The 27,776-nt window shown below is 37.9% G+C and overlaps 1 protein-coding gene across 10 annotated transcripts; it reads left to right on the top strand.

Annotated features, from left to right (window-relative positions):
- The first annotated feature begins 5,021 nt into the window (after positions 1-5,021).
- Positions 5,022-27,053, top strand: LOC311289588 (uncharacterized protein). 10 transcript variants are annotated; one of them, XM_084407697.1, is made up of 7 exons: positions 5,038-5,111; positions 5,357-5,501; positions 6,302-6,392; positions 14,727-14,830; positions 18,318-18,377; positions 18,864-19,445; positions 24,352-27,053. In XM_084407697.1, the coding sequence occupies exons 4-7, from the start codon at positions 14,809-14,811 to the stop codon at positions 25,515-25,517; spliced, it is 1,830 nt and encodes a 609-aa protein (XP_084263823.1). In that variant the 5' UTR covers positions 5,038-5,111; positions 5,357-5,501; positions 6,302-6,392; positions 14,727-14,808; the 3' UTR covers positions 25,518-27,053. The 10 variants fall into 10 exon arrangements, with proteins under 10 accessions (XP_084263822.1, XP_084263819.1, XP_084263815.1 ...); XM_084407689.1 differs by lacking the exon at positions 5,357-5,501 and having other exon boundaries at positions 5,035-5,111; XM_084407692.1 differs by lacking the exon at positions 5,357-5,501 and having other exon boundaries at positions 5,035-5,111; positions 24,349-27,053.
- The last annotated feature ends 723 nt before the right edge of the window (positions 27,054-27,776 follow it).

Raw genomic sequence — 27,776 nt, 5'->3', positions numbered from 1 at the left:
GTTGAGTGGGTTCTTTCTTGTGTCTGAGCTCATGTTCGTCGTCTGATCAAGCGTTATCTGTTAACATGTTATACAGAGCTGGGGCTAATGTAATGGACAGAGACGCTAGCAGTACTCGTTGAAGAGTGAGTGAGTGTGTGTGTGTGCGATTTGAGTGTGTGAGTGTGTATGAGTGAGCGAGTGCGTTTGAGTGTGTGTGTGAGTGAGCGAGTGTGTGTGTGCAATTGAGTGTTTGAGTGTGTGAGTGAGCGTTTGAGTGAGTGTGTGTGTGTGTGTGTGAGTGAGTGCGTGTGTATGTATGTGTGCGAGTGAGTAAATTAACATGAGTGAGTGTGTGTGTGTGTGTGAGACGGCACGAGAGGACTGGTCAGGAAGCAGCGTGTAGTCTGTCATGTTTCTTGTCCTCAACACAATATTGTAGGGGTCAGAATCGCGTAATCTGACACAGTGACTATCGTAACAGCAATTGCAATTGGCTCTGTCATCTAACTGTACAGCTTCATTTATTGTACAGCTCTTTTATTGATTCCTGACAATGACAATGACAATTTATTTGTATAGCACAATTTAAAACAACAGCTGTTGACCAATGTGCTTTCCACAATGTAATTAAATTCATTTAACCCACAAACGAGACAAAATGACAGAAAAAGACCTAAAAATCACACAAGAACATAGAAAGCACATAGAATCACAACATTAAAACACATGATAAGAGAACTTAAAAATCACATCATTCACAGCACAAGATACAGGGTTAATCGAAATCTTCTGAAAATAAAAAAGTTTTAAGTCTGGATTTAAAAGTAAGGAGAGATGGAGCTTGTCTTAAGCTAATAGGTCAGGTATTCCAAAGCCTTGGGGCAGCGATGTGAAAAGCTCGATCTCCCCTACACTTGAGCCTCGATTTTGGGGTACACAATAGAGCCTGATTTGATGAGCGGAGGGATCTTGCAGGATTATATTCAGTCAGTAGTTCCGATAGATAAATTGGTGCTAAGCCATTTAAAGATTTATAGACTAGTAATAGTACTTTAAATTCTACTCTGAAACGCACAGGTAACCAATGTAGTGAGTGTAGAATAGGGGTAATATGCTCCCTCTTTTTTACACCACACAAAAACCCGTGCCGTAGCATTTTGGACAAATTGCAAGCGGGATAGTGTTTGCTGACTAATCCCCAAATATAGTGAGTTGCAATAGTCCAGCCTAGATGAGATAAAAACGTGAATGAATTTCTCAAGATCTTTAAAGGAGAGAAACGGCTTAGCAGACGCAGCTGGTAAAAGCAGGTTTTAACGGCAGAATTTATTTGGCGGTCAAACTTTAGATCAACATCCAGAGTAAAGCCCAGATTTTTTACCCAGGGTCCTCAGGTACACGGACATCCCACCCAAACCCAAATCCAAATTTATAGATTTTGATAACTCAGATGGGTTAAAAACAATAATTTCGGTTTACTTTTCATTGAAAATAAAAAAATTCATAGAAAGCCAAGCCTTAACCTCCTCTGGGCAAGCTATAAGAGACTCTTATCCTGCAGAATTACGTTTGACAGGCAGATAGACCTGTGTGTCGTCTGCATAGCAGTGAAATGATAGACCATGTTTCTCAAAGATGGACCCGAGAGGAAGCATATACAGGGAAAATAACAATGGAGCCAGAATAGAGCCCTGAGGAACTCCACAAAACAAATGTGCTTTACTCGAATAATGTTCGCCCATCTTGACTGAGAAGCTCCTATTTGTTAGATATGATCTTAACCATTTTAGAGCCGTACCTCTTACACCAACATAGTGTTTAAGACGATCAACAAGAACGGTATGATCAATGGTGTCAAAAGCAGCTGTTAGATCAAGAAGCACAAGAACTGCAAAATCACCAGAATCACATGAAATTAAAATATCATTAAGAACTTTAACCAGTGTGGTCTCTGTGGAATGACATTCTCGAAAACCAGACTGAAATGTTTCATACAATGAGTTCTCGACCAAAAAACTCTGACTGTGAAAACACAATTTCTTCCACAAGATTCCTGAGGAATCAAACCAATGGCCTTGAGTTTTCCTCATGCTGTTTAAAGGAACATGGCGACCTTTGGGGACTTCAGCTTATTCACCGTATCCCCCAGAGTTAGATAAGTCCACACACACACACCCTTCTCATCTCCGTGCGTGCCGTAACTCTGTCTGACGCACACCCACTGCTAGCCTAATAATTCCCTGACTCCCTCTCTAGTTTAAACAGGAGAAAAGAATTACAAAAATAAAAGAAAGGGGCACCCACTCCCTAGAACTTCCAGGTTAGGTATATTTACCATATTTACAAGAGAAACAGAGAAGAAAAAAAAGGTTAACAGTTGGTTTCACAACAGCAAAAAGGCGTCTACTTCAGCGTAGCACTATTTAGACAAGGCAACAACAACAACAACAAATAAAATTTGAAAGTTTTTAAATCAGTCACAACTGAACAGCAGTGAGAAAAAAAAGTGACAATGCATTGATCATGGCCAGAATACACAGCAGTTTTACCCCAAAAGCGCATTGATGACATCTATATACGCACGGAGATGAGAAGGGTGTGTGTGGACTCCTCTAACTCTGGGGGATACGGGGAATAAGCTGAAGTCCACAATGTCGACATGTTCCTTTAAGGGATCATTCATTATTTACTCACCCTGGTGGTGCTCTAATGCTGTATGACTTTCTCTTTCTCACACCACAAAAGGAGACATTTACAATTCACAGTTTTTATTTCCTCTTTCAGATTAACAAAACACTGCATTCATTCTGTCACATCAAACTCTTATATCACCCACCCATCCAACACGTGTCAGCTACAGTTGCCTGAAGATTGCTAGAGGACATCTGCAAGAAACAAGTGCAAACAAAGAATACTTAAATAATTAAAACATCCATATGAAAGAGTTAAAAAGGAGAAATACACTAAAAGTGTCCTGCTCGTGCTCGCCCATGTAATAGCAGGGGATAAGCTTCGGGTTTCTACATTTCTCAGTATTGGGTCACTTATTCTCTTCACTCTTCCCAGTGTTCTCCCTGCCAGCTTTCTGCTCGGCACAGCAGTGAATCCAAGATCCGTGTCCCAAGATGAGACCCAATCCATGTCCGTTCATCTCTGAGGTGAATATATGCGTGACAGTCCTCGGACACACAGAGATGTTCGTCTGTTTTCCATCAAACCCTCTCGTAAACCCGCTGAACCCTCGGATTATACGACACGTGACGCATCGACACTTCATCGAGTCTTCTTCTAAAAGCATGATGCTGGTCTCTATCCACTGCCATTATGTGGAAGCGTGTGAGTGGGACATTTGTGTAGATTTCTCCTTTTGTGGTCCATCAAAGACTAACCCTCTTTAAAATCTTATTTATTTGTGGAAGAGTAATCTGGTGTTCATCTGAATGTGAAGAAGTGTGAGTTTATAACGGTCAGAGAATGTTCAGGGCATCTTATTATAACACTCCAGTCAAAACAAGTCAGATATCTAGGAATTACTATAAATAAGAATCAAAGAATAGAAGTTCAGTAAACTTTAATCCTGTTATCCAAAAAACATTTAATCAGTGGCTTCTAAGAGACTTGCTCTGATCTTATATCCCGCTTAACTTATACAGCTCTGGCTCTTCGGGTTGATGATGAATAGGGAGATCGATAAGATGCTCTCTGATTCTGTGTGGAAAAATAGGATAATTATATAAGAAAAACTTAATGAACTCATGAAAATGGTGGTCTCAAGTTCCTGAACTACATTAAACAATACATTAAATCATTTTGACCTGGAAATTTTTTTTTTATTGAGTGTTCATCAGAGAGGTCCAAGACCCCAGGACTTTTGTCACTCTTGAACCACGAACACACACACACACAAATGTAATGGATTTGAGGAGTTTTGTGGTTGAAATTTAAAACGGTAAGAAATATCCTCGCGGGGCAATTTGACCCTCTTAGGAATGAAGGGAATGTGAGGAATGCTTCAGTTCACATAGAAAAACCTAAAAATGCTCAAAATTCTGACTAAAAATGCTAAAAAAAAATCCAACAAATGATTTTATAATGTCTACATGTGTATCTGAACGCACACTGAAGTAAACTGACCAGAGGAACAGCTCATTGACAGCTATAAGGCCATCTAGAGTCATGAAATATCATATTATATTATTATTTTTCCACAAGAGGTCGGCAAAGACACCCAATGAAGATACTGAGAGCTGAATTAAAAGAGTTATGCATGAAATTGTGAGTTATTTTCAATTTAAGTTCAAAAATTGTCATTGGGATTTCATTGTGCTTGATTTCATTGTTGGAAATGTTGATAAAAATTTGACATTAATGTGGAAAGATGTTCTTCTAGGTATTATTGTAAACCCAAAGATAAACAACCACGCACTTATTTTATTAATGTTTTTATTTTGATGGCTAAATTTCCCATTCTTAAGTGTACATTTTCAGGGGGAAAAACATGTTTTATTGCATTTAAAAATGACTGAAGCATTATATTGAGTAAATATTGCCCTCGAAGAAACAAAAAGCTATCAGAATTTTACAGGCATGTACACACTAATGTATTCATTTAATACTGTTATACCTCCCCAAGCATTTGATTTGTATTGTTTGTTTTGATATTTCTTCAATAAAAGAAGAAGAACAGAAGAAAACAAACATCAGCACTCTTAATAGGAGAGTTATGTTGTACAATATACATGCACTAGATATAACAGCTGGTTAAGAGTTTAAAGGAGGCTTAAATCATCACTTAAACCATTTAGAAGACCTGCTTTTCATCCACAGAAGCGTGACTGAAACTAACTAGCTATTAAAAAATGCAATTGCGACTTTTATCTGACAAATCTTGCCTTTGGTTCTGAGAATTATGAGATATGCTGAGTTATAGAGTCCGAGTTGTGAGAGATAAACTCGCAGTTCCGCTCTCGTCCACTCGAGTTGTGGTGGCGCTAATGCGCCTAAAGCTGGTTTCCCAACCGTCAATAAACAAGAGAAGAAGAAGAAATCGAAACTGAAAGCTTGCGTTCATCTTCAGATAAGACGCCATTTTAAGACTACCGTTAACCAAAACAGTTCCATCATAAATGGTAAGTTCAGCGATGTCCTTCTCATAATAACTCCTATGATGTTGTGATGTTTGTGTGTCGGCATTAGATGAGATTATATCCACCACGCTTTTTCCTAACGAGTCGACTGTGCGTTAGATCAGGGGAGGCACTTCCGGTTTAGGGAAGTTACACTCACAAAGACTGAAACAGATCATGAGTTTGCGCTACAAATAATCCGTCAGTTCGACTGAAACATCTGTATAATCTCATGTTCTCATGTTCAGACTGACAGAATAACACACGCGTGGTGTTTTAATGGGACGTCACGCGCAGAAAGCAAGAGCTCTTCTCAGTCGCTCCGCTGAAATATCTTCATTTGTGTTTGGAAGTTGAACGAAAGTCTTACAAGTATGAAACGACATGATGAGTGTGAGTACATGATGACAGAATTTACATTTTTGGGTGAAACACTAAGCAAAATGATTTAATGACTTGTGTTGAAAAGACGTCACTGACTGAGGAGAACCAGAACTAAAGTTTTTATGGCGTCTTTTATGACGTGTTCTGCCCCTCCGATATAGGCGTTCATGGATCCTCCGTACAAGGCTAAACACTAGTTCAAATGTGGTCATTGTCAGGGCTGGATTGGGACAAAAAATCGTCCCACTACATATGATCATAAACACCACCCATCTTTGCACACCCTTGAATATGTACTAACTCCTGTTCCTTAAATCCACTAATGCCATGCAATTAACAGATCTGTTAGAGTTAACAGATGAAATAAGTACAAAACTGTCATTTATTAATACAGTTGAACTATACTCCACAGTATGAATCCTAAAACAAGCTATAAGCTGCATTGGCATAGCAATACCAGTGTTTCTTACAGGATTTTTGGTAAAACTGTGGTGTGTGTACCTCTGGACTTCTAGGGGGGTTCGGGGCCCCCCGTGAGAAAATGTTGTGCATTTTAATGTTAAATTCATCAATCTGGAGCACTTTGAGAGTTCAAAATTAAGAGCTCCACACCATATTCAGTATGCAAATTAAACAAAGAAAAATTCAAACCTCTTTTATTTAAAGTTTCTGTCTACATTACACTACTACATAATAATAGTTATAATATTAATCATATGACAGTAATAGCCATATTTTGTAAAACAAATGCACTGAAAAATTAAGGAAACTTTCATAATTAGTTTTGTACTAATTTCTATACTCGACAGAGATAAGCACATGATCTTTTATTTTGACGGACACTTCCTCATCTCTCTCCTGATCCTCCTCCTATCCTCATCATCACTGGAGCTGATGAAGGTCAGAAAACATATATTTTGACACAGTTTACAGCGTCTGCTTTAAGGGCCTGTGTCTATTTTTCACGCTATTTCTCTGCACATTCCTTGCGTTTCTTCTCCATCTCTCTGATTATTTTGACAGATACACACTGACACTGCACACTCGCTCAGAGCCCAGAGGGAGGTGTATAGAGTTGTGATTGGACCAGCCAGTTTCTTGTCAGTCAAGAAAAGAACCAATGGGCCGCTGAGCTACGCGCTTCATGGAAAAATGAAACAAAAAAAACTAACGCTGACTTTTTTTGACCAATGCATTACACCGGCACAAAGATCCCAGCCCCGCCAATCAGGCAAAACAAAACTAAACGAATTGGCCGCCGATGTACGAGTTTTATGGGCCGTTAAAAAAAAAAGAAGTATGAGATGTATCGGCCCAAAGAGCACGTCGGCCCACCGGGCGTTTGCACGGTATGCCAGATTACCAGTCCAGGCCTGGTCATTGTGGACACATTTTCAACATCATTTAATGTGCTTTTTAAACACACGGGTTACAGCGGACAGAGGAAAACTTATGAGAAAAAGGCAAGGGTCAAAGCCCAACTAAAGCAAACACTGATCTCCGAAAATCAATAAATCATCAACTTCTAGTCAAGTCATCTTCATTTACATAGCGCTTTTAACAATGTAGATTGTTTCAAAGCAGCTTTACGGAGATAAACGTATAATTTAAGGTAATAGAGATCTAAACCTCTGTTAATTCTGTCCAGAACTTATGTGTGTTATGTCTGTGATGAAGGGCAGCACAAGTGGGAAACACTGTCTGACAAAGTCTTTTCCTCAGATCTGGTTTCTCTCATGATCCAAAGATGTGTGATTTACAGATGTTTCTTTTATGTTCATGATTATTGGACAAACACAAACTGTCTGTGACAGACAAACACAAAATCCACGCTGCTGAGAGCAACATTTAGATGAAGATGTATTGAAATCTGTCTACTGAATTTGCATTTTCATGGGTTTAAATAAAACATGTTTGTTATAAGAGACAATAAAAACAACTTTGTGCATCAGAACCACTCCTAAAAACATTTACTTGATTTTTAAAAGTCAAGGAATTTGCAACGGCTTAATGTAACACTTTTGACACGCCAAACACGTGTAGCGTTTATACGCCCACGTATAAATATTATTAATTATTATTCATAACGGAATATGACCAATAATTAATATTTTAATTATTTTTAATTATTTTCAGAATTTACTGTAGCAGAATCAATAGTATGATCATTTTATCAGTTCATCCAATGAACAGAAAGCATAAACAAGTATTAACTCTAGGAAATATAATATCTTCCTGGCCAAGAAAGAATTAATCCCCAGCTAACAATAAATTACGAAGTAAATTAAGGGTAAAAGCATAGGTAACTTAAATCGAAGTTCAAGACAATAAATCTGATAAGCACACACGAGTAATCTCTTTTAAATACAAACAATACTTTATTGATTATATAGGCTACTAACACATAAAGCTAATATCTAACACACACACACACACACACATACACATTCATACGCGTTGCAGAAAGGGATAGAGTGAGGAAAGAGTGGGTTTAAGAGTGAAAGGATGAAATCTCACGATTCCATATGCACTTAGACATGACCTGAACGAACCATCAATCATTAATTTAACCCTTCTATCGTTTTAGGCAGGTTATTAAAGTTATATAAATACACCAGTTAAGATTTTAGCCTGCATGGAGGTACTTGCTTGTCTTCTGCGTTCCTTTTGGAATTCCCTTTGTAGCGTAAGAAGGGGGTTTCCCTTGGTTCGTCCGTCGGCTGGCCTCCTCGTGCTTGGATAAATGTCTGTGGCGTTCCAGTCACGTGGTGTGCTGGAGCTGCTGAATGAAAAGTCTTTGAAGTTGAAAGTGTTCGTTGCAGCCGTGAATCGTTGATCGAAACTTTGCCTCAAAACTTAACTTATAACCGAGACTTTCAATCGGAAAGGGAAAATAACACAAAGAAAGAAATGAAATGAGATATGGAGAGTAGTTAGATGACTGGAAATGAATCTAACCCATCTGATCTTAATTTGGGTTGGTCTGCTCTTCAGTTACATGGTTACAAGTCTTGCTTTAGATCTTCATCTTTTTCTGCATTTGTTGAGAGTTCTTCTTCAGAGCGAGAACCGAGAGAGAGCACCGAGAGAGATCTTCGAGAGCAGCGAGAGAGCAGCGAGGAGTTTTGAGTCTAAGGTTTTTAAGCTAAAAGTTTGTCCAACCTCCAGGATGAAGTTCTGGCCAATTAGACACTGGCTGAATTTAGGAGGTGACGTTCTTTTCAGTTCTGATCGTAAATCATGCTTATCTGTGATCTCCTTACTAGCAGAGAGAACAGAGGCTACAGTTTAGACATGATTACTATTATAAGAATATGAACATTTTACACAGATTTCAATCACGTCATCTTTTGAATCATGAGCATACGATCATATTGACATGAAACACAACACACTTTCATTCAACATCTAACAGTTATAACAATTACATGAATTATATGGGATCTAAGCACATTAGACACACATTTATTGTAGACACAAAATTGAATCATTGTAGTTGCATGATGTTTGATTTATAAGTCCGTTGAAAATTGTTCTTGAATGATTTTATGTATAGTTAGGTAAAATCTCAGTTCTCTGGTTTGAAAAGAAGAGAATTGGTTTGTTCGGAGGTCTTAAGGAGGAGGGGTTCAGGAATGTTGTGGTGCAATTTCTGAACCAATCTGTCTTTTAACAACCCCACACATTGACAAGCTTTTCCGTTAGTTTGGTCATTAGAAGGGTCTTTTGCAGACTCTCTGGCACCGGGATGGGTGACTTATGGCTCTGGTCTTGGTGATTTGACTCTGGAATGTGCGGACACTGTCTTTATCTTAACCAGTCCGTAGTTGGCCACAAAGCTAGCCATTGACCGGTTATGTGTTAGTGCTGGGGGCTCCTTCAATTAGTCAGACCGGTGATGATCATGAGACGTTCTGAACAAATCTTCCCCCCTCAGTCATCGAGAAGTAGAGAATTTGAATTAATATTCAAAAAGAAGATTAGTTGGTGGTTGCTTTCTACCCATTGTCGCTACACACGTCAGTCTCTGAGTAACATAAATCAGGGCAGAACTTGTGAAATGTATTCCAGCCTTAAGTCATTTGTAGTTCTTGTGTTTCTGCTCACTAAAAGTATCGAAAGCCAAATGGTTCAGAATTCGCGTGCTTTTGACCGGCGTATCAATATTAAAATGCCGTCTTTATAACGCCGCTAGGCATTAGATAAGCGCCGTCAGGCGATAATTTAACGTCACACGTCGCCACACGTTAAAATAACGCCACTCGCCAATAGATGTTAAAGTGACTCTACGGCAAGTCTGAGAGGACAATCCAGTTTGGAAGAGCGCGAAAATGGCAAGGAGAGGATTTACACACTGTAAATGACTGCACTCGCCTTTTACTCTGATAATTCAGGATCTGATGTCTTTCAGTCATCATTAACTCTCTGCCCATTTCGTGTTTTTAGCCCAAATCAACTCAGATATACAAATGCACTTTATTTTAAAGGCTAAATTTAAAGAAGAAATAAAAAACTTAAATAATTTAAACTATGTGACATTATGATAACAAACTAACAGTAAAATGTTCCGGAAAAAATATTACTTTTATAGCACAATGACCTGTTTTTGGAATTAGCAGTTTACGTCTTATAATAATTACAAATTCAGAAATGCAGGTTTGTTGTGACTGCGAGTGCAAATCTCAACATTCAATTTTAGATTTTTATTTGACAGGTTTTCACATCAGAGATGTAAGTGTAATTTTTCCATATGTAAAAGCGCTTTGAGGTCTCAGAAAAAGCGCTATATAAATGTAACAAATTATTATTATTATTATTATTATTATTTAGCATACAAGTTCTCAAATTCAACTGAACTTCCTTTTCTACGTGCAATTCACACGAGCTCTAAGTGCTTTATTATAACTAATGTTGCTGTCTTCACGAAGTGCTGAAATGTCAATACAGTATCATTATGACTAGGGCTGCCCCCAAATAGTCGACTAAACGTTAGTCGATATGAAGAGGGCTTGGTCGAATACATTTTCATTAGTCGGTTGGTCGCAAAAAAAATCATGTGAAAAAATTACGCAATCAGGGGCTGCGCACTGCGCAGTCAGTGTATGACATGACATCAAAGCAACGAGAGATCAACGAGATCTGATGAAGGATGAACTAAAAATGTACTTGGCAGATTAAACAAAGGTTGATTCGGGACCAGTGGCAAAAAAATTAACATCGATATCCAAAGCTCGCTAAAGCAGCTTCCATTAGAGCGCATCTTTTCAAAGGCCAGCTTCATTGTGAACAAGTCGAGAAGCTCCCTTCTTCAACAATGTGGACAAGCTGGTGTTCCTCTCACATAATATGAAAAAAATAAAATCGAATTGAAAGCTTAGGTAAGAATGCTTAATTTCCTTTTTGTAGTGTTTCTGTTTGCTATCCGTTAGGCTATATATATAAAAAAAAACGGGTAGGCCTATTATAACGGGTAGGCTATACAAATAAATAAATACATATTTTTATTTATTCGTTTTTATATAATGCAGAAGTTGTTTTTTATTCTGTAAGAAAAATTTGTCTGATGTTTGCAATTTGTTGTTTTAGGTCAAGACTCATCCGTCGTCTTAATGGCAGTTTGCGGCTGTGCTCTGATATTTTTGATTTGTATTAGTGTTCTTTAAATTATTCGTTCCACATTTTGTCTTAAATATAGTTGTTCTAAACAATTTAATCAAATACTTAGGCTGTTGATTTGTTTGCCGCCTTCTTTTTTATTCTAAGTTTTGGCGTTGTGCGATGTGCCATGTGCATTTATTAAATTGTTCGTTTTTGTTAATTTTCCTTTTGAACAATATAAAAATTAAATGAATTTTCCACTATTTTTATACCAAACAGCGTTTTTGCTACAGTATTTATTTGTTTGTTTTTTTTGCCTTGTTTTGTACTAGGCCTAAGTTACTAATAAGTTTATTTAATTTATTTTAAAGAACGAATTTTATTTTATTCAAAACAGTTTTTTTGTTTGTTTGTTTGTTTGACATGTAACTGTTACAGTTTGTATTTTTGATAATAAATTATTAAAATGCACAGGCAGTCGGATTGCTGTTTTTATGTTAGGCTATAATTAGCCTATAACGTTTTTAAGCGCTGTATACTTTAAACGCTTTACTATGTTTTAAGCGCTTAATTTTCATTTTGAACGCGCTAATATCATGCTTTAGCATTTTCTGTCATATGGAAGTGTTAAACTTCAACTTGGACTATACCTTTCCTTGTATATACGCAAGTTTTTATATTAATATCATAAATGAACGATTATTCGACTAATCGGAGTGTTAGTCGACTAGGAATATCTTTAGGGGGCAGCCCTAATAATGACATGGCCTATAGTCAGGAAAAGAAGAACCAAAAGTGGGAATATGTAGGAAATGCAACTTTATCAATGAAACAGAAGATCAGAGGGAATCATTTCTTGAATTTTTTTTAATTATTTTATTTTTCAATTTTAATTTTTTTACCGGTTTTGGCCGGTCACGGCTTTCATAGTTTTCATTTAGGCTAAGTGACTGCGGAGACCTGCAGTTATTTTCATTTTAAATTTAGTTTTATTAATATTTTGATTTTGAATTTGTTTTATTTGTATTTTTCATGGTAATTTTAGCTTAATTTTAAGCAATTTCGTTATGTGCTTTTGACATTTAAATTTTGTTTTAAATGAGGCTATATTAAATTATTTAGGCCTAGCCTATATAATTTAGCTATAGGCTATTTGAGTTTAGTTTAAGTTTTTATTTCTTTCCAGTTCATAATTTTAGCTTCAACATAAACTTATTTCAGTCTATTGCAAGGCAACATTTCTAATTTTCGTTAATTTTTGCAACGAATATTATAGGCTCATTTTATTTAGCCTAATTTCATCTTTATTACAGTAAACTTAAATGCTTAATGTTGTGAATTATTTAGGCTAATGCTGGTCAGGGACACCATTAGGCCGGGAGTCACACACTCAGACAGGACACCCCATAAAAACAGGCCACCCCATAAAAATAAAGTTTGATTTGCTACATATTCTCAGCTTTTGAGTCTTCTTTTCCTGACAGGCCATGTCATGATGATACATTTCAGCACTTCGTGAAGACAGCGACATTAATAGCCTAGTTCTAAGCCAAATGGCTAACTCAATCCTATCGCACTCAATGAGTTGATTAGCCTAACTCATCCCGTGCTGATTTGGTTGATTATCTGAACGTGCTCCTCTCGAACTTTGTTATATAATTTAATGTATGAATTTAAGGGATCGCATAAAGGGAAATTAAGTGATATTTATGCGCAAATGAGCTGGGCATTTATGCGATTTTTCTGGTCTCTAGACCTTTTTATTTTATTTATTTAAATTTTTTCTTGAACAAAATTCATTTACATTTACACTTCACACTCACAGTCATTTACAGTGTGTTTACACCGCAAAATAAATCCTCTCCTTGCCATTTTTGCGCTCTTCCAAACTGGATTGTCCTCTCAGACTTGAGTCCTCAAACTCAGTAGAGTTTGCCATGAGGGCCATGTAGATGAGCTCGTAAATCTGCATTTTGAGTGGCGTATGGCGTCACTTTAACATCTATTGGCGAGTGGCGTTATTTTAACGCGTGGCGGCGTGTGACGTTAAATTATCCTAGCGGCGTTATAAAGACAGCGTTTTAATATTGATACGGCGGTCAAAAGCACGCGAATTCTGAACCATTTGGCTTTCGATCTACCAGCGCCTGGATACTGGACTAAGTTATCTTTCCAGTCTTATTGTGCTAATACTGTTAAATACACACAAGGTTTACATAAACAAAGTCGGTTATGTCTAAAGTGAAAGCAAACTTGAGAAAATTGAGAGTAAATCTGCTTGTCAAATGCGTACAATAGACGCGTCGTGCGCAGCTCTTGAAGAGACAGTAGTAATAGTAAACACGCTGCCGCTTGTCCTTAAGGGGATAGTTCACCCAAAAATAAAAATTCTCTCATTATTTACGCTCTCTAATGTTGTTCCAATGCTGTATTAATTTCCTTCTAATATTTTTCTAATATTAATATTTTGAAGAATGTGGCTATCCAAACAGTAGCTGGTCCCCATTGACTTCCATAGGAGAAAAATATACTATGGAGCCTCCATATGGAGGTTAAGTAAGGGATAATGTATAGTGAGGCGGTTGTTATAGTGAATAACAACCCCGACAGGCTAAACGGGACCGCGACGCGAAGCAGAGCTTGAATCAGCCTGAAGGGGTTGTTATAAGCTATCCCGCTTATTACATGGCTACCTACAAAATAAATAGGCTAAATAATTTGACACAAAATATTGATTTAAAAAGGAGTTTATTGATTTAAAAACGATTGTATTGCTTCCGCTAAAGAAAATAGTCCGTTCCACGTCCATAGCAACGCTCTGTTTTCATGGCAACGGTGTGTTATACTTTGCAGCGTCTGTTATCAAGAAATAACACACCGCATTCTACATTGGAATTCAGCCAAGCCATGTAATAATGGGGTACATCAACTGTTTGGTTACCCACATTCTTCCAAATAACTTTTATTTTCAACAGAAGAAAGAAACTTATTCATAAATTATGACAATTTGAATTTTTAGGAGAACTATCCCTTTAATGTTAATAAAACAACAAAATGCAAAGAGAAAATCACTCACTGCTCTTGACCGATAACTTTTAATAGTAGCTTTAATAAGTATCAATGTATAATTTATACAGTGAAGTCTATGTTTTGTTTTATTTTAATATTTGTTCATTAAATTACTTTCTTCAATGCTACTGTTAAATACACCTACTGTAGCTGAAAACATAAAGCACTGTTTATTTAATTTGTATATTAAGTTGTGTATGTGTAATGTGTATCTTTGATCTTAATATTTAATAACAAAGGAAATAATGACAAAAAAATTTTATCTTCGCCCCTGTCTGCCATTCTTTTTTATTTTATATTTTGATACCTAAGGTTTTGTTTTTAAAATATGGACATTAGTTTGGCTGTAATGCTCAGTCACAAAATAGTAAAACCAACATAAAAAAAGAATTGTGATAAAATCGTGAATCGTGATTTTCCTGGAAAAAATCGTGATATGATGTTTTTGTCATATCGCCCACCCCTAGCGTCAAAATAACACCAATGTGCATTTTAAAATGGGTTGGAAAAAAAAGATGTGAAAAAAAGAAAGCTGTTACTAAAGGAAATCAATTTAATCTCCCAAAGGAAAAGAAACAGATCTCAGGAGTCAGAGAAGACGATCAACTGAAGACCAAAGAATGAGACGGATAAGAAACTGAATATCATCATGTCCAGCAGAGAGAGCAAAGGTGAGATATACACACAGCAAGACACATAGCTACATATACATATACTACATATATAAAACAGGGATGTGACGGTGAGAATGTTTTCCCACCGGTTAATCAAAGTGTGACAACACCAGTAATACCATTATCACCAGCGGGGGCTTTTAAATCGCTAATTTGAAAGCGAAACTAAAATGCACACGTCTGCAGGGGCATTCATTATGGTGCAGAGCGTTTTCAATTAATTCCTACCATAGGAGTGATCTGAACACACTCACTCTCTGTGGACGCGCACCGTTATGAATACCTGTGCAGACGTGTGCCTTTTAGTTTCACTTTCAAACTGTCCGTAATGTCGGACACTGCATTTGAGCTTAAACTGAAAAGTGAATGAATGGTCGGTTAACTGCAGCGTTTTGCCCGCTGGTTATTAAACTAAACCAAACGCGTCTTATATTTGTTTATATTTACTTATATATTAATCAGATATAGACAACATAAAAGTAATCTTGTGTACATCTGCACAAAAGGACGTGAATGAACTTGACTGTGCTAGTCTGATGTGTAACACGTGAACGTGCTCTTCCTTTAAAAGCGCGCTGAAAAACTAAAGCAAAGAGAATTGACTAAATTATATTACAATCGTGTTCTCATTATAATGTTATGAATATGATAGATTGGCGCTGCACATCTCACACTTAAAGGCAGGGTAGGTAGAAATGGTCTAAAAATTTTATTTTTCAAATTTGTTTAAACTTTATGTACATATCAATACATAATTAAAATGTAAGTACTCTGAAAAAGAAAGTATCAAAATCGAGTGTCTGTAGACCTCTCACGACTGTTTTAAAGACATCTCATTATTTCCATTCACTCCACCCCCTCATTTCTGTGCTTCTTCCAAAGCCACGCCCCCAAAACACATGAACGCGCGACTCCGACCCCGACCGCTGAGCTAGAGGACGCATTATTTACCTGAGACAAGCGGAGGGGAAGGGGCATTTTTTTGCCTGGTTTGCCTTCACTAACTGCATATGCCGGTACTGTAAATTTAGATTGCTCTTTCTCTGCCATTGTTTTGGTATTCCTAGGTTCAGTGCCTTCTTCTTCTTCTTCGATAGATTTTATTGGCAGCTTGCAAACATAGTGCATTACCGCCATCTACTGGACGGAGGTGTGATCAGGTTCCGTGCCTCTCGCACTCCTCAAATCAAACGGTCGCGCGCAAGTGGGCAGGTGCTGTGTGGCAAAAGGGTGGTTGCCATGGTTGCGAGAGAGTGACAGTCGCCTAAGCCAATCCTTTGATTCGTCCCGAATCGAAATAATGAGCTGTGTTTAATACAGATTAAACGGTCTAGAGTCACTTGATTTTTATACTCTTTTTTTCAGAGTTCTTACATTTTAATTATGTATTGATATATATAGAAAGTTTTAACAAATTTGGATCTTTAATTTTTAATAAATCCTACCTACCCTGCCTTTAACTGCATTTCTGATCAAAGTGATTGGAGGCATCACTGCAGTGCGCACTTTCAAATCCAGCTTCACTTTATTTAGCCGTCTGGAAGGCACGCTGTCTAACATGTAACGAGTAGGCTACTGGAGCACTCGTGCGCATTTTAGTTTCGCTTTCAAATTAGTGCCAATTCAGGGGCGGAGCTAATCCAGCTAATCCACTGGCTCTAATGTCCAGAGTGGAGAAACATGAGATGTGATTCAATTTAGTCTTTCTAATGGGCAATCTTTGGTTTCCTGCACTGCTCCAGACCAATAAAACCTATTTAATTTAAAAGCAAATTTATTATTAAACCTTTAATTTCAGTCATCCTGTCATGCGTTTACGCCTGCCCTCCTTTAACAGCATCAGCATTTACATCCATCTTGTGGATGTCCTGGGAACTAAGGTTCTTAAAGTGGGAACTGAATATCTTATTCAACTTGAGAACTACACACAGTCACAAAGAATTGTCCTTTACACAGAATCTGAGCCAGTGTCACTGACCATAATAATGTCAGCGTCAATGGCCACTGAGTGTAGTTCGGCCTCCTCAATGCATCCTATAAATGCTGTCATATCCAGTGTATTTGCAGACTGCTGCAGATTCATTTAGGGGTTGATAGTGGTGCTATAGGAACGCATAATTCCCGGTCCAAGGACGTGACCAGCTCTGAATATTACTACTGTAAATGGGAACACAGCACTAGATCTCTAACCCTAATACAAAAAAACCTGAAGCTGGTGCGATATAAACTTTGAAGGCCAGTGAGCCTTTAGGAGCAGGGTTGAAGACCTATGATGTAGGCAGCATGTTAAGTAAAAATATAATAAATATGTAATATAGTGCATATATTAATCAAAATGCTCCTCTCTAAAGTAATTTTTCTAGCTGACTATCGAGTTTATGGACACAAAGGCTTTTCTGAGGTAAAAGTTGACGTTACGTGACATTATTGTTCTCCAGCTGACAGTAGGATGCAGCTGACAGATGACAGTAGGCCATATTCATGTATTTACTTAATATTTCTCTTGTGGCCCATATACATACTGAATTAAAAAAAATAAAATAAAGTATTTTATATCAAGCAATTTATTTTCCCAAATAAAACTGCTCTTAATTTTCATTGATTACTGATTATTGCAGTGTTCAGAAATATTATAGACTGTTAATAATTTTAATTATAGGCCTGTGATTCATTGTGTAATAGACCTAAATGTTTTTAAATAATTTTTAATAAGGAGTAAGCTGATCTATCTAATCTTTTATTATCCTCACAGTGCGTCGGTTATGCTGTGATGCTCTATGAAATTATTGTGAGGCAATTGTAATATCAATTTAATAATAAAAATAGGCCTGCACTAATAATAATAATAATTGAATGCATAAATTGGAAATGCTAAATCCTCTTGATATCAATAGCTAATTGTCGATATCACTTGATACACAATATCATGGTCTGTTATATTGGCACGGCTGGTTTATCGCACATATTTCACAGGTATAGAGTGAGCAGTGAAGTCGCAGCTCGATGATCAGACCGTACAGTGTGAGCACATAAAACATGAGCTTTAGCTTTACATCGCATGAGATCTACTCGTTCAGTGTGAGTTGGTAACTTTGCTGAAATCACACAGAAATCACACATTTTATGCCCGCCTTAAGTTTTCAGACGCAGCCGATGTTTGCGTGAACGAGCAGTTGAACAGATGTACCTAATAAAGTGGCCTTTGAGTGTATATTGTATGAAACACTTCATAAATAAAGATGTCATGATTAATCTTCAGAATAAATCAACAGAGAATATCACCAAAATCAAACACTTAAATTCACTAATAATTGAAATTACAATTCTGTTGTTGTGTTCAATCATTTTTATCATGTTGAGATAAAGAAAGCGTCTAGAAAGAAAGCTTTGTTGTTTGTTTGCCAGTATTTATTTATTTATTCAGTAAAACTGAGGTGTGGAATTACTGTGGTGTAAGTATCAAAAATAATGTTTTTTTCAGCAGATGTGGTCCGTGTTCGTCCTACCAGGAGAAGAAACAGCAACGACATGATTCCTCCTGAGAGTAAGTCTAGTCTTTATAGATTCACAGAGACACCATACAGGGTAGTTGAGGGACCTAAAGGCTATATTTTACATATATATTATATTTTATTTTGCTATATTTTATAAATGTCATAATCATTTGTTAACAAACAAGTATTCATTACTTCAATGAACTCATTGTTTCTGCATTCAATTATTACATTGTTTCAATTAATACATTTTTTGTATATGTATATGAAATGCATAACTTAGACAGTTTCCTCTGATATTTGAGATCACTCTGAACTGTAATGTGGACTCATGCACTCTCTGTAAAGTTGCTTTGAAATGATGTGTATTGTGAAAAGCGCTATACAAATAAACGTGAATTGAATTGAACCGAGTAAAGGGTTCCTAGAGGTTCTCGAGAAGGTCGCTTCAGGTTCCAGACTAAATGGTGCCTCATTTTCACAGTCACACATTACATTGTGACACACTGTAACATCCTGTGTGCTGTGTGTTTCAGTGAGTGATCTGAGGATTGTTCTTCTGGGCAGGAGTGTATCAGAAAACAGCCGAGTGGGAAACTTCATCTTAGGAAGAGCAGCGTTTGACAGTGAATCTCCTCCAGCTGATGTTGAGCCGTACAGTGAGAGAGTCAGAGGAAGACACATGACGGTCATCAACACTCCTCTCCTGTTCAGCCCTGATCTCTCACTACGTCACATCACACAGGGAGTGAAGGAGTGTGTGTCTCTGTCTGCGCCGGGACCTCATGTGATCGTTCTGGTCCTCAAACCCGATGAGTGTTCGAGAGAAGAGAAAGTGTGTGTGGAGATAGTGCTCAACTGTTTCTCTGACAGTGTGTTTGAACACACTCTGGTGCTCACGACACAAGAGCCTGACGGGGCAGAGCCGACCGAAGTCAATGACGTCATAAAGAAAATCATCAATAAGTGTTTTAACAGACACTACAGACTGGGGACAAACAGCACTCCTGCCGACCTTATAGCGACATTTCAAGAAACTGTTCAAGGCAATGATGGACGTTACTTGATTTGTAACAAATATGAAGATTTATATTTCTCTACAGAAGCCACAGAAAGAGGTGAGTCAACACAATATTTGAGTAAATGTTATCTTTAATTGTAAAAAAAAAAAAACTTTATGCTGCAATCACATCATGTTGCATCAACATTTCAGCATATTGGTGTGTATGTAGACACTCCTGTTGGCTGTGTTAAACTTGATAAAAAAAAGTTAAGACAAACTTTTTGTTGGCTTTTATGAAAGCCTGAAGTACTCCTTCATATTTTGAAATCTGAAGGTTTAATGTTGTCTCTCAGACAAGCAGACAGATAAATTAACTTTGTAAGATGGTATATGGTGTTGCTAGGATGGTGTGGATAGATCGAAATCCTCTGATAAATCAACACGGCTCAGTGTTCATATGGTCCCACTCTACAGAGTGTTAAAGTATATTAATTGATTGATGATTGAGCATTAGTGATGAACACCTGCTGTTAACAAGCAGAATCACTGAAGGAAAGAACAGAAAAAGAGAAGAGGCGAGCAGAAACACAAGAACTACAATAGGCGGTGATATTAAGAGTCTGAGGATGTGATGAGGCAGATGCCCTTCTGGTGACGTAGAGCACTTCTTCACCTGCTTAAGTAGGGTCGTACAGGGTGCTTGAAGTGCTTGAATTTGACTTTTTTAAATTTAAGTCCTGGAAAACCCATGAAAACAGCCATATTTTTGAAGAGGTACTTGAAAAGTGCTTGAATTATTAAAATTAGGGATGCACTGATACCGAGCTCATGTACTCGCACTCGTAAAAATGCTCCGATACCAACAACCGATACCAGGCAGCGTGTATATAGTAACACATTGTCATGGTGCGTGAGCTGATAAGAGGAAAATTGAGTGCGCACCGGCACAGATGCGCGAGCTGGTCGAGCACATCCCTTTAAACAGACATCAGTGGAAAGTTTGTAGTTCAGTCGAATGTTCATGTAGCTTATTATTAACGTTAACTGACGAGAGAGAGAGAGAGAGAAAGCGCACTTCTGTTGAATGCTCTTGATTGCTGATCGTTCACTCAGCACGTGTTATTTGGATTAAAACTAAATTGTATATGTAAGTAAAGTAAAACATGAACTGTTATCTGATTTATGTATAACGAGTGGTTCCCTACATTATTACTGGACGTTTGCAGGTCAAGAAGTTTCATGAACGTAAACATCTGAAGAGCGCGCCCCGAAAACCAACGTCTCAGACAGTGTGCGAATACTGAGTTGAATTCTCTTTCACATCTTGTGCTTGTACGGACGAATTCACACTAAATTATGTAAAAAAGTTAGCCTGGGAAAACCCAGACAAACTTCCGGCAAATTTAGATTTGCTCTGCAAGTAGTCTGGCAAAGAGCTCATTCAAGCCCATTTCCATGGCCTCGAAATCGCAGCACCAATCGGAAACGTTGAGGCGGGCTTTACACGATGACGATCGCTCTGATTGGTTTTAGGTCTAGCCTATCCAATTGTGCCCAGAGGCATTTGAGCGACATCCGTTGGTGAAGCGCACCAACTTTTAAATGCTAAAAAGACCCACTGGCAGATGAACGTGCTACTACATTTCTCTCCGAAACGGTAGGAAATTAAATTAGATTTAATAGAGGATTTTAGCTGTGATAAGATGATTGACAGGGCAGTTTAAGTGACAGGACGCACGCGACAGATCCGTCCGATAAAGATGACGAAGTAGTATGTCCCAAAGCTTGCCTACTTTTTTGCTACACATTCAAAAGAAAATACATTTTCTTCACAAAAAGAGTACATACTTTTATGGCGTAGTGTAACTTAGGCGAATTGGGACGCGGCATATGGCTTTACACGATGACGATCGCTCTGATTGGTTTTAGGAGTTTTAGGTCTATCCAATTGCGCCCAGAGGCATTTGAGCGACGTCCGTTGGTGACGCCCCTTTGGAAATGAGTTATTAAAGAAGCTTTTGCCAGATCATAACTCAGTTACTACTGAGAATGGTCTGGTTTTAACCAGGCTATAAAAAAGTCTGTCTTAGTGAGTATCCTAGTAAACAAAGTCGGTTATATCTCAAGTGGACGCAGCCATGTTCAAATGGGTTTCGGTCTTAAATTCGGTCTAATAAACCTGCTTCTGTGTTTTAATGTTAATCAAACAATACTCACTGCTCTTGACTAAATAGATATTTTTGTAACAAGGGTAGTCTATCTATATATAATTTATACAGTAATGAATATGCATTTTTTTCACATTTGATGACTTTATTCATATTGCTGTGCCTGTTAGATCTACCCGAAAAACTCTAAAAACACTGTTTATTTCATTTGTAGCCTTTCTTTGTTCTATTGTATTTATTTGTCCTATTTGTAATTTGATTATTTGCTCTTATTTTGTTACTGACTGCTTACTTGTCTTTAATAATGGTTTAAATGCACATTAATTAGGCTGGTAGTTTTTGTTGTATCAAAATTGGACTAAATAATTGATATTTCACTGGTATCTCAACATCTGAACCGCTGACCCGATCTTCAGCACTGAGCCCTGCTGGAGCTGCTCTAAACATGTGCTGTGATATTAAATGACAGATCAAATATGATAGAGCAATAGAATGAACAGTGACAGTAACAGAAGCTCATACAATGCATTTAGCAGGCTTAATTAAGTAAATAATAGATTTATTACCTGTATTATAAGTCTATCTTTTGTGGTACTTCTTAAACCTTCTTTGCACTATAACAACAACCCTGTTACATGCTTCCTCTTTGGCTAGGCTATATGATCAAATCAAAACACATGGTAATTATTCTTTTGACAAACAGAAAGCTCACCCCTCGTGTGTCTCTCCCAGAAAGGACTTCCTGATCCAGGCAGAAGAAAACTGTACTCAATGATCCAAGGTCCAGTCAGATGATTATAAGAAATGTTTTAACAAACTTTATTAAAATAATCAAATGAAAAGAATACTTGTTACAGATTATAAATGAGTACTAACTAACAGATGTAAAAATAGCTAAAGCTGGCATGCTTCTTGCGTCTAGTAAAAGCTGGCGTACTAGATTGTCGATTGCAAGGACGAGCAATAAATCTTCCTTTGTTCGCTTCTTATATAGTCTTGAAGTCAGCTGAATTCAGGTTCTCTTTTAAAAAAAATTTCAACACACACATATTACATAGGGTGACCAAACGTCCTGTTTTCCCAGGACATGTCCTGTTTTCCCGTCCTGTCCTGTCTGTTTTTTATAAAGTGATGAAAATGTCCTGGTTTTCATAATTTTTCATTGAGCCATTAAGTGTGTACTTTAAATACATGCTTGCCTTTGCACACAAAACATATGAAACCGGCTTTGGCCCGTCTTGTTATAATCAGCACGTTCCTCAATCCGCAGCGGCAAGCAGAGAGCACGTCAGAATACAGAGGCCTGTGTGTGTGTGTGTGTGTGTTCATCTCAGCCTCATTGGTCTGTCACACTGCTCGTCAATGTCAGAATATTTGAAATGACCAATCAAATCAAAGTAGGACTCGGCGGTCGACGCTTCAGTTTACGGTCAAGTGCGAGGTAAGATGTAAGTAGCTAACAGCGTAAAAAAAAAGCCCAAATGTAAATTCACAGATGATTTACAGAGAAAATTCCTGTGTTTTCGTTTCCGTCGGGATCCGTGTAAAGCAGAATGCATTAACTGCAAAGCTGGAACGTAGCCTACGTGTCAGTGTCAAATAAAGGTGCTAGCGACCTAGAAGCCCACATAAAGAAAGTATAGGCTACAAGAGAACATCAGGAGGATTTAAATTGTTTTTTTACTGAAATGGTGTAGTAGATTTATTATTTTAGTAGTAGATTTTTAACCTGCTATGGCCATGAAAAGAAATAGTGTCATGTAAAAGGTGTTAAAAGCTAAACTTTTTTTAATAGTATTCTATTGTTGCAGGCCAAACATTGACTGGAAAGGATGTATTACTTTATGTATTCAAGTACAATAACATAGTTGCAAGGTTGTGAATGCATTTGTCAAGTATTTTTTGATGCATTCACCCAAACCACTCCCCCACCCCTTAACCACGCCCCCACCCCATCAACCACGCCCCCACCCCATCAACCACGCCCCCACCCCTTAACCACACCTCCCAAACCACACCCCGCCCCTTAACCACGCCCCCATCCTGTTTTCTGAAAACTAAAAATATGGTCACCCTATATTACAGCATAACTCTAACAGAATTTGCTAACAGCATAGCACTAAAAGTCTTTGATACTCAGCTTGTGCACAAGCTCCAGCATTTCCGCTTCTGACATCTCGCTGAAAGTAGGTGACTTCCTGTTCTGTTGTTTTGTTCCAGAAACAACCATTGCGTAGGAAATGTCATTCTGATAAGGCCTGTTGAGAGGCTCTCTGACAATAGAAAAAAAAATCTGTTTCAATATCCTTTCAATGGTTAAGGTGATTTCATCTCGATCACGTGAAACATTACATACCATATGTAATTTAAGTAAAAAAAAAGAAAAAAAGACATTGTTTGATAAGTGCTGATTGAAGTCCTTGAAATCCAAAGAAGTAGTGCTTAAAGTCCTGCAATTTCATTTTACAGAATCTGTGCGAACCCTGTGAACAGTATTGGGGCAGTGTGTCCCTTCAGCCACGGCCATCTCCATAAAACTCAGGAGTTCCTGTAGGATTAGGACGTCTGTTATATTGTAATAGGATTATCAAGGTCTGCAAGGAGCCAGAAAATCAACTACTAGCTTTATTATTATTTATCATTATCTGTTTATTTTCTCTTCAAGATTTAGATTATCTTGAAATTTAGATTATTTAAACCATGTCATGACCGCATGTGTAAAGATTAGGCTGTTCACAAAAGACATCAGATTTAGTCTAGGTACAGTACAGCCGTACACTGTGTGAACACTGAGTAATTATACTGTATTGATGACTGTATGTTCAAACTATTGTATTGTTTTTCTGTAAGCAGCTCGTGTGGAAACAGATCAGGAGAAGACTAATAGACTGAGCCAGTCTGCTGTTAATGACACACTGAAGACATCAAGAGAAAACTCAAGCAGCAGCACCATGGGAAAAGGCCACAGTGATGGGAAGAGTTTAAGGGTTGCACATGATATCGAGAACAACTGGAGCAGAAAAATAGCCAATGGAAGCAATGAAAACCTGCCCATGTTTAAACTCCATCTGTCTGAAGCGTGGAAGAACTGTGATGGATTCTGCAGAAGAAGCACGTTTGGGAAAAGCGTCACTAAAGAGAACAAGACCATCATGATGATCGGAGCCACAGGTTCAGGAAAAACCACTCTGATTAACAGCATGATCAACTACATCCTGGGAGTGCAATGGGAAGATGGCTTCCGGTTTGTGCTGATAGATGAAGGGAAGCAGAAATCCCAGGCTGAAAGTCAGACTTCGGAGATCACGGCATATCAAATCAATCACATGGATGGTTTCCGGGTCCCATATTCTCTGACCATTGTGGACACACCAGGCTTCGGTGATACCAGAGGAATTTCACATGACCAGAAAATCACAAAGCAGATTCAGAAGTTCTTTTCTGATCCAGGAGGGATCAACCGCATTGATGCCGTGTGTTTTGTAGTACAGGCTTCACTTGCCCGTCTGACGCACACACAGAAATACATCTTTGACTCCATTCTTTCCATATTTGGGAAGGATATTGCTGAAAACATCCTTGTGCTGATCACCTTTGCAGATGGGAAAACACCTCCTGTTCTCGAGGCCATCAAAGCCTCTGGGGTTCCCTGTTCTACCAGTGAGTCTGGAGAGCCACTTCACTTCAAGTTCAACAACTCTGCTCTGTTTGCTACCAGTAACACATCGGCAGAGAATGAGGAGTCTTACTGTGACAACTATGATCAGATGTTCTGGAAGCTGGGATTTTCTAGCATGAAAAAGTTCTTCACATCCCTCAACAAGATGCAAACCAAGAGCTTGTCTCTGACACGGGAAGTCCTGAAAGAGCGACAGCAGCTAGAAGTGCTTGTGGAAGGCCTTCAGCCCCAGATCAATGCTGCTCTGATGAAACTGGATGAAATCAAGAAGACAAGAGCAGCTCTGCAGCAACACAAGGCGGAAATGGAGGCAAGGATTTTGAATCTGAATTTGAAGTAACTGTCCCAAAACAGATGGAAAACACATCTGGCTACTACTCAACCAACTGCCAGAAGTGTCACTTCACATGTCATGACAAATGCGCAATTGCAAATGACAGTGATAGATATAAGTGCATTGCCATGACAGATGGAGTGTGTAGGGTGTGTCCAGGAAAGTGTGCCTGGAATGTGCACTTTAATCAGAAATACAAATGGGAATATGTCCCAGAGAAGAGAAAGGAAACCTATCAGGATTTAAAAAGGCGATATGAGGCGGCACATCGACAGGTCATGTCAAAAGAAAAGATCTTTGAAGAGCTTGAAAAGGAGCTTAAGGTTGTCCAGGATATTGTGACCGCACTAATTGAAAGTTCTCAAAAGTCTTTGGAGCGTCTGGAGGAAATCGCCCTCAAGCCCAATCCTCTGTCCACTCCTGACTACATTGATCTGATGATCAAGTCTGAGAAACAAGAAGCCAGGCCTGGATTTAAACATCGCATTCAGTCTTTAATGGACATCAGGAAGAGGGCAGAGATCATCAGTAAGGTGTCCACTGGAGGAGTGCTTCCAGAAGACTGGGAAACATACACACCTGCAACAAGAAAACAATCCTATGATCCAAGAGTCGTGTTCAGTGATGTAAAGAATTATCTGTTCAAGTGAAACTTTGACCCTTTATCAACAATTACTACGACTATAAACTAAAACATTTGGCTCGGTCTTCAGATGCTCTGCATGCATTTTTATTATACTTAAAATACTTTGAAAAATACAGTAGTTTAAATGGTCTTCATCTTCTAAACCTGATGTACAGTATAAACCTGTATTATTTTGCTGAACGGCCTGTGAGAAAATTATACATCTAAAATTTACTTATATTCATATTCAGCTCGTTCAATACAACATGTCATGTGTCACAAATGATCAGAAAGTATCAAACGGCTGTTTTGAGAAGATGTAATTTTACTTTCATTGATTCTAGTTATTCATTCTGCATGAACAAGAAGAAAGTAAAATTAATTAAATCAATGAATGCATTTGAAACACACACACACACACACACACACACACACACACACACACACGTACTTTCATTTTGATAATGTAATAGTGAATGTTGAAATTAATATTAACTAAGATTAATAAATGCTGTATTAGTATTGTTCACTCTTAGTTCATCTTAACTATGTTAGTTAACTAATGTTAACTGATGAACCTGATTATGAAGTGGTAGCATATATGATGGTTATGATAAACAGGATATTTCTCCTACTTTAACTCAGATCTGAGACGTGTCGCACGTGTCCTGGACTCTTATGTTCTGCTGTTCCTGTTGTGTGTTTGTAGTTCTCTGAGGTTTTCCCCGTGATTAGACTTGATTGTTCGCAGCTGTTAGCCTGTTGCTCTTGTGTATGTTATCCTCAGTCAGTCATTCTGTGAAACGAGGAGCAAAGGCAGGAGACGAGGAGTGGATTTAATGATGAAAACACGGGAACATGGAGAACTGAGAATAAAGTCATGAATCGAATAAACAAAGGCTATTTGATTTGTTTGCTATTGGGTGTGTGCATACTGTAATGGCGTAATGTTGAAGGTATGGTAATGCAACAATGTGAAAGACATGCATCATCTAAGATCAGACCAATATTGTCATTTTTATATATTTTACTCAAGAAAAAATGCATTAGATTGTGGCATTCTGCTAGACCTACTAGAAAAACCCTTTGGTCAGTGTAATACATAAGTTACATTTTTCTCTAGAAAAAATACATTAGTTCAGTAAAATACAGTAAGTTTGAGTTTCAAAGAAAATGACATTAGGTCAATGCAATTGTGATAATGCAGAAAGAAATAGTTTGATTACATCCGACAGACATGATTACATACAGCTTTATTAATGTAATAATTTTATGTGGGAATTTCCACATGATTAATATACTGCTCCAGAACTGGAACAAACAAGAGTCATGTGTGTGAATAAACTACAACAGTTGTGACATCATCAGGTCACATGACCAGGAGGTTTAATTGATCTTTATATTATCCATGTCACACTTTAGAGACCCTCCCTAAGTCTATATTATAAACAATATACTGTAGACACACACCACATCAGGAAGTCCTTACGGTCCTTACCAGTGATTCACCATCTCCGCAGCTGATTGAGAATATTCCTCTCTCTTATCATCTTCTGATTTTATGCTTCTCAATTTCATTATACAGGTGTAACAAAATGAAGGGTAAAGTCTGTCCACAAAGAAATCGGACACACTGGAGA

This window comes from Rutilus rutilus (genome assembly GCF_951802725.1).
Source record: "Rutilus rutilus genome assembly, chromosome: 4".
Lineage (NCBI taxonomy): Eukaryota > Metazoa > Chordata > Actinopteri > Cypriniformes > Leuciscidae > Rutilus > Rutilus rutilus.
Note: the sequence above shows the minus strand (reverse complement) of the source record. Positions and strands in the feature narration are given on the sequence as shown.

What these genes read in the sequence shown, in the direction of transcription:
- LOC311289588 (XM_084407691.1), top strand. Translation starts at nt 14,809, where the DNA reads ATGTCCAGCAGAGAGAGCAAAG. An exon ending in CGACATGATTCCTCCTGAGA is followed by an intron (nt 18,378 to 18,863) that starts GTAAGTCTAGTC and finishes TGTGTGTTTCAG; the next exon opens with TGAGTGATCTGAGGATTGTT. An exon ending in TACAGAAGCCACAGAAAGAG is followed by an intron (nt 19,446 to 24,348) that starts GTGAGTCAACAC and finishes TTTTTCTGTAAG; the next exon opens with CAGCTCGTGTGGAAACAGAT.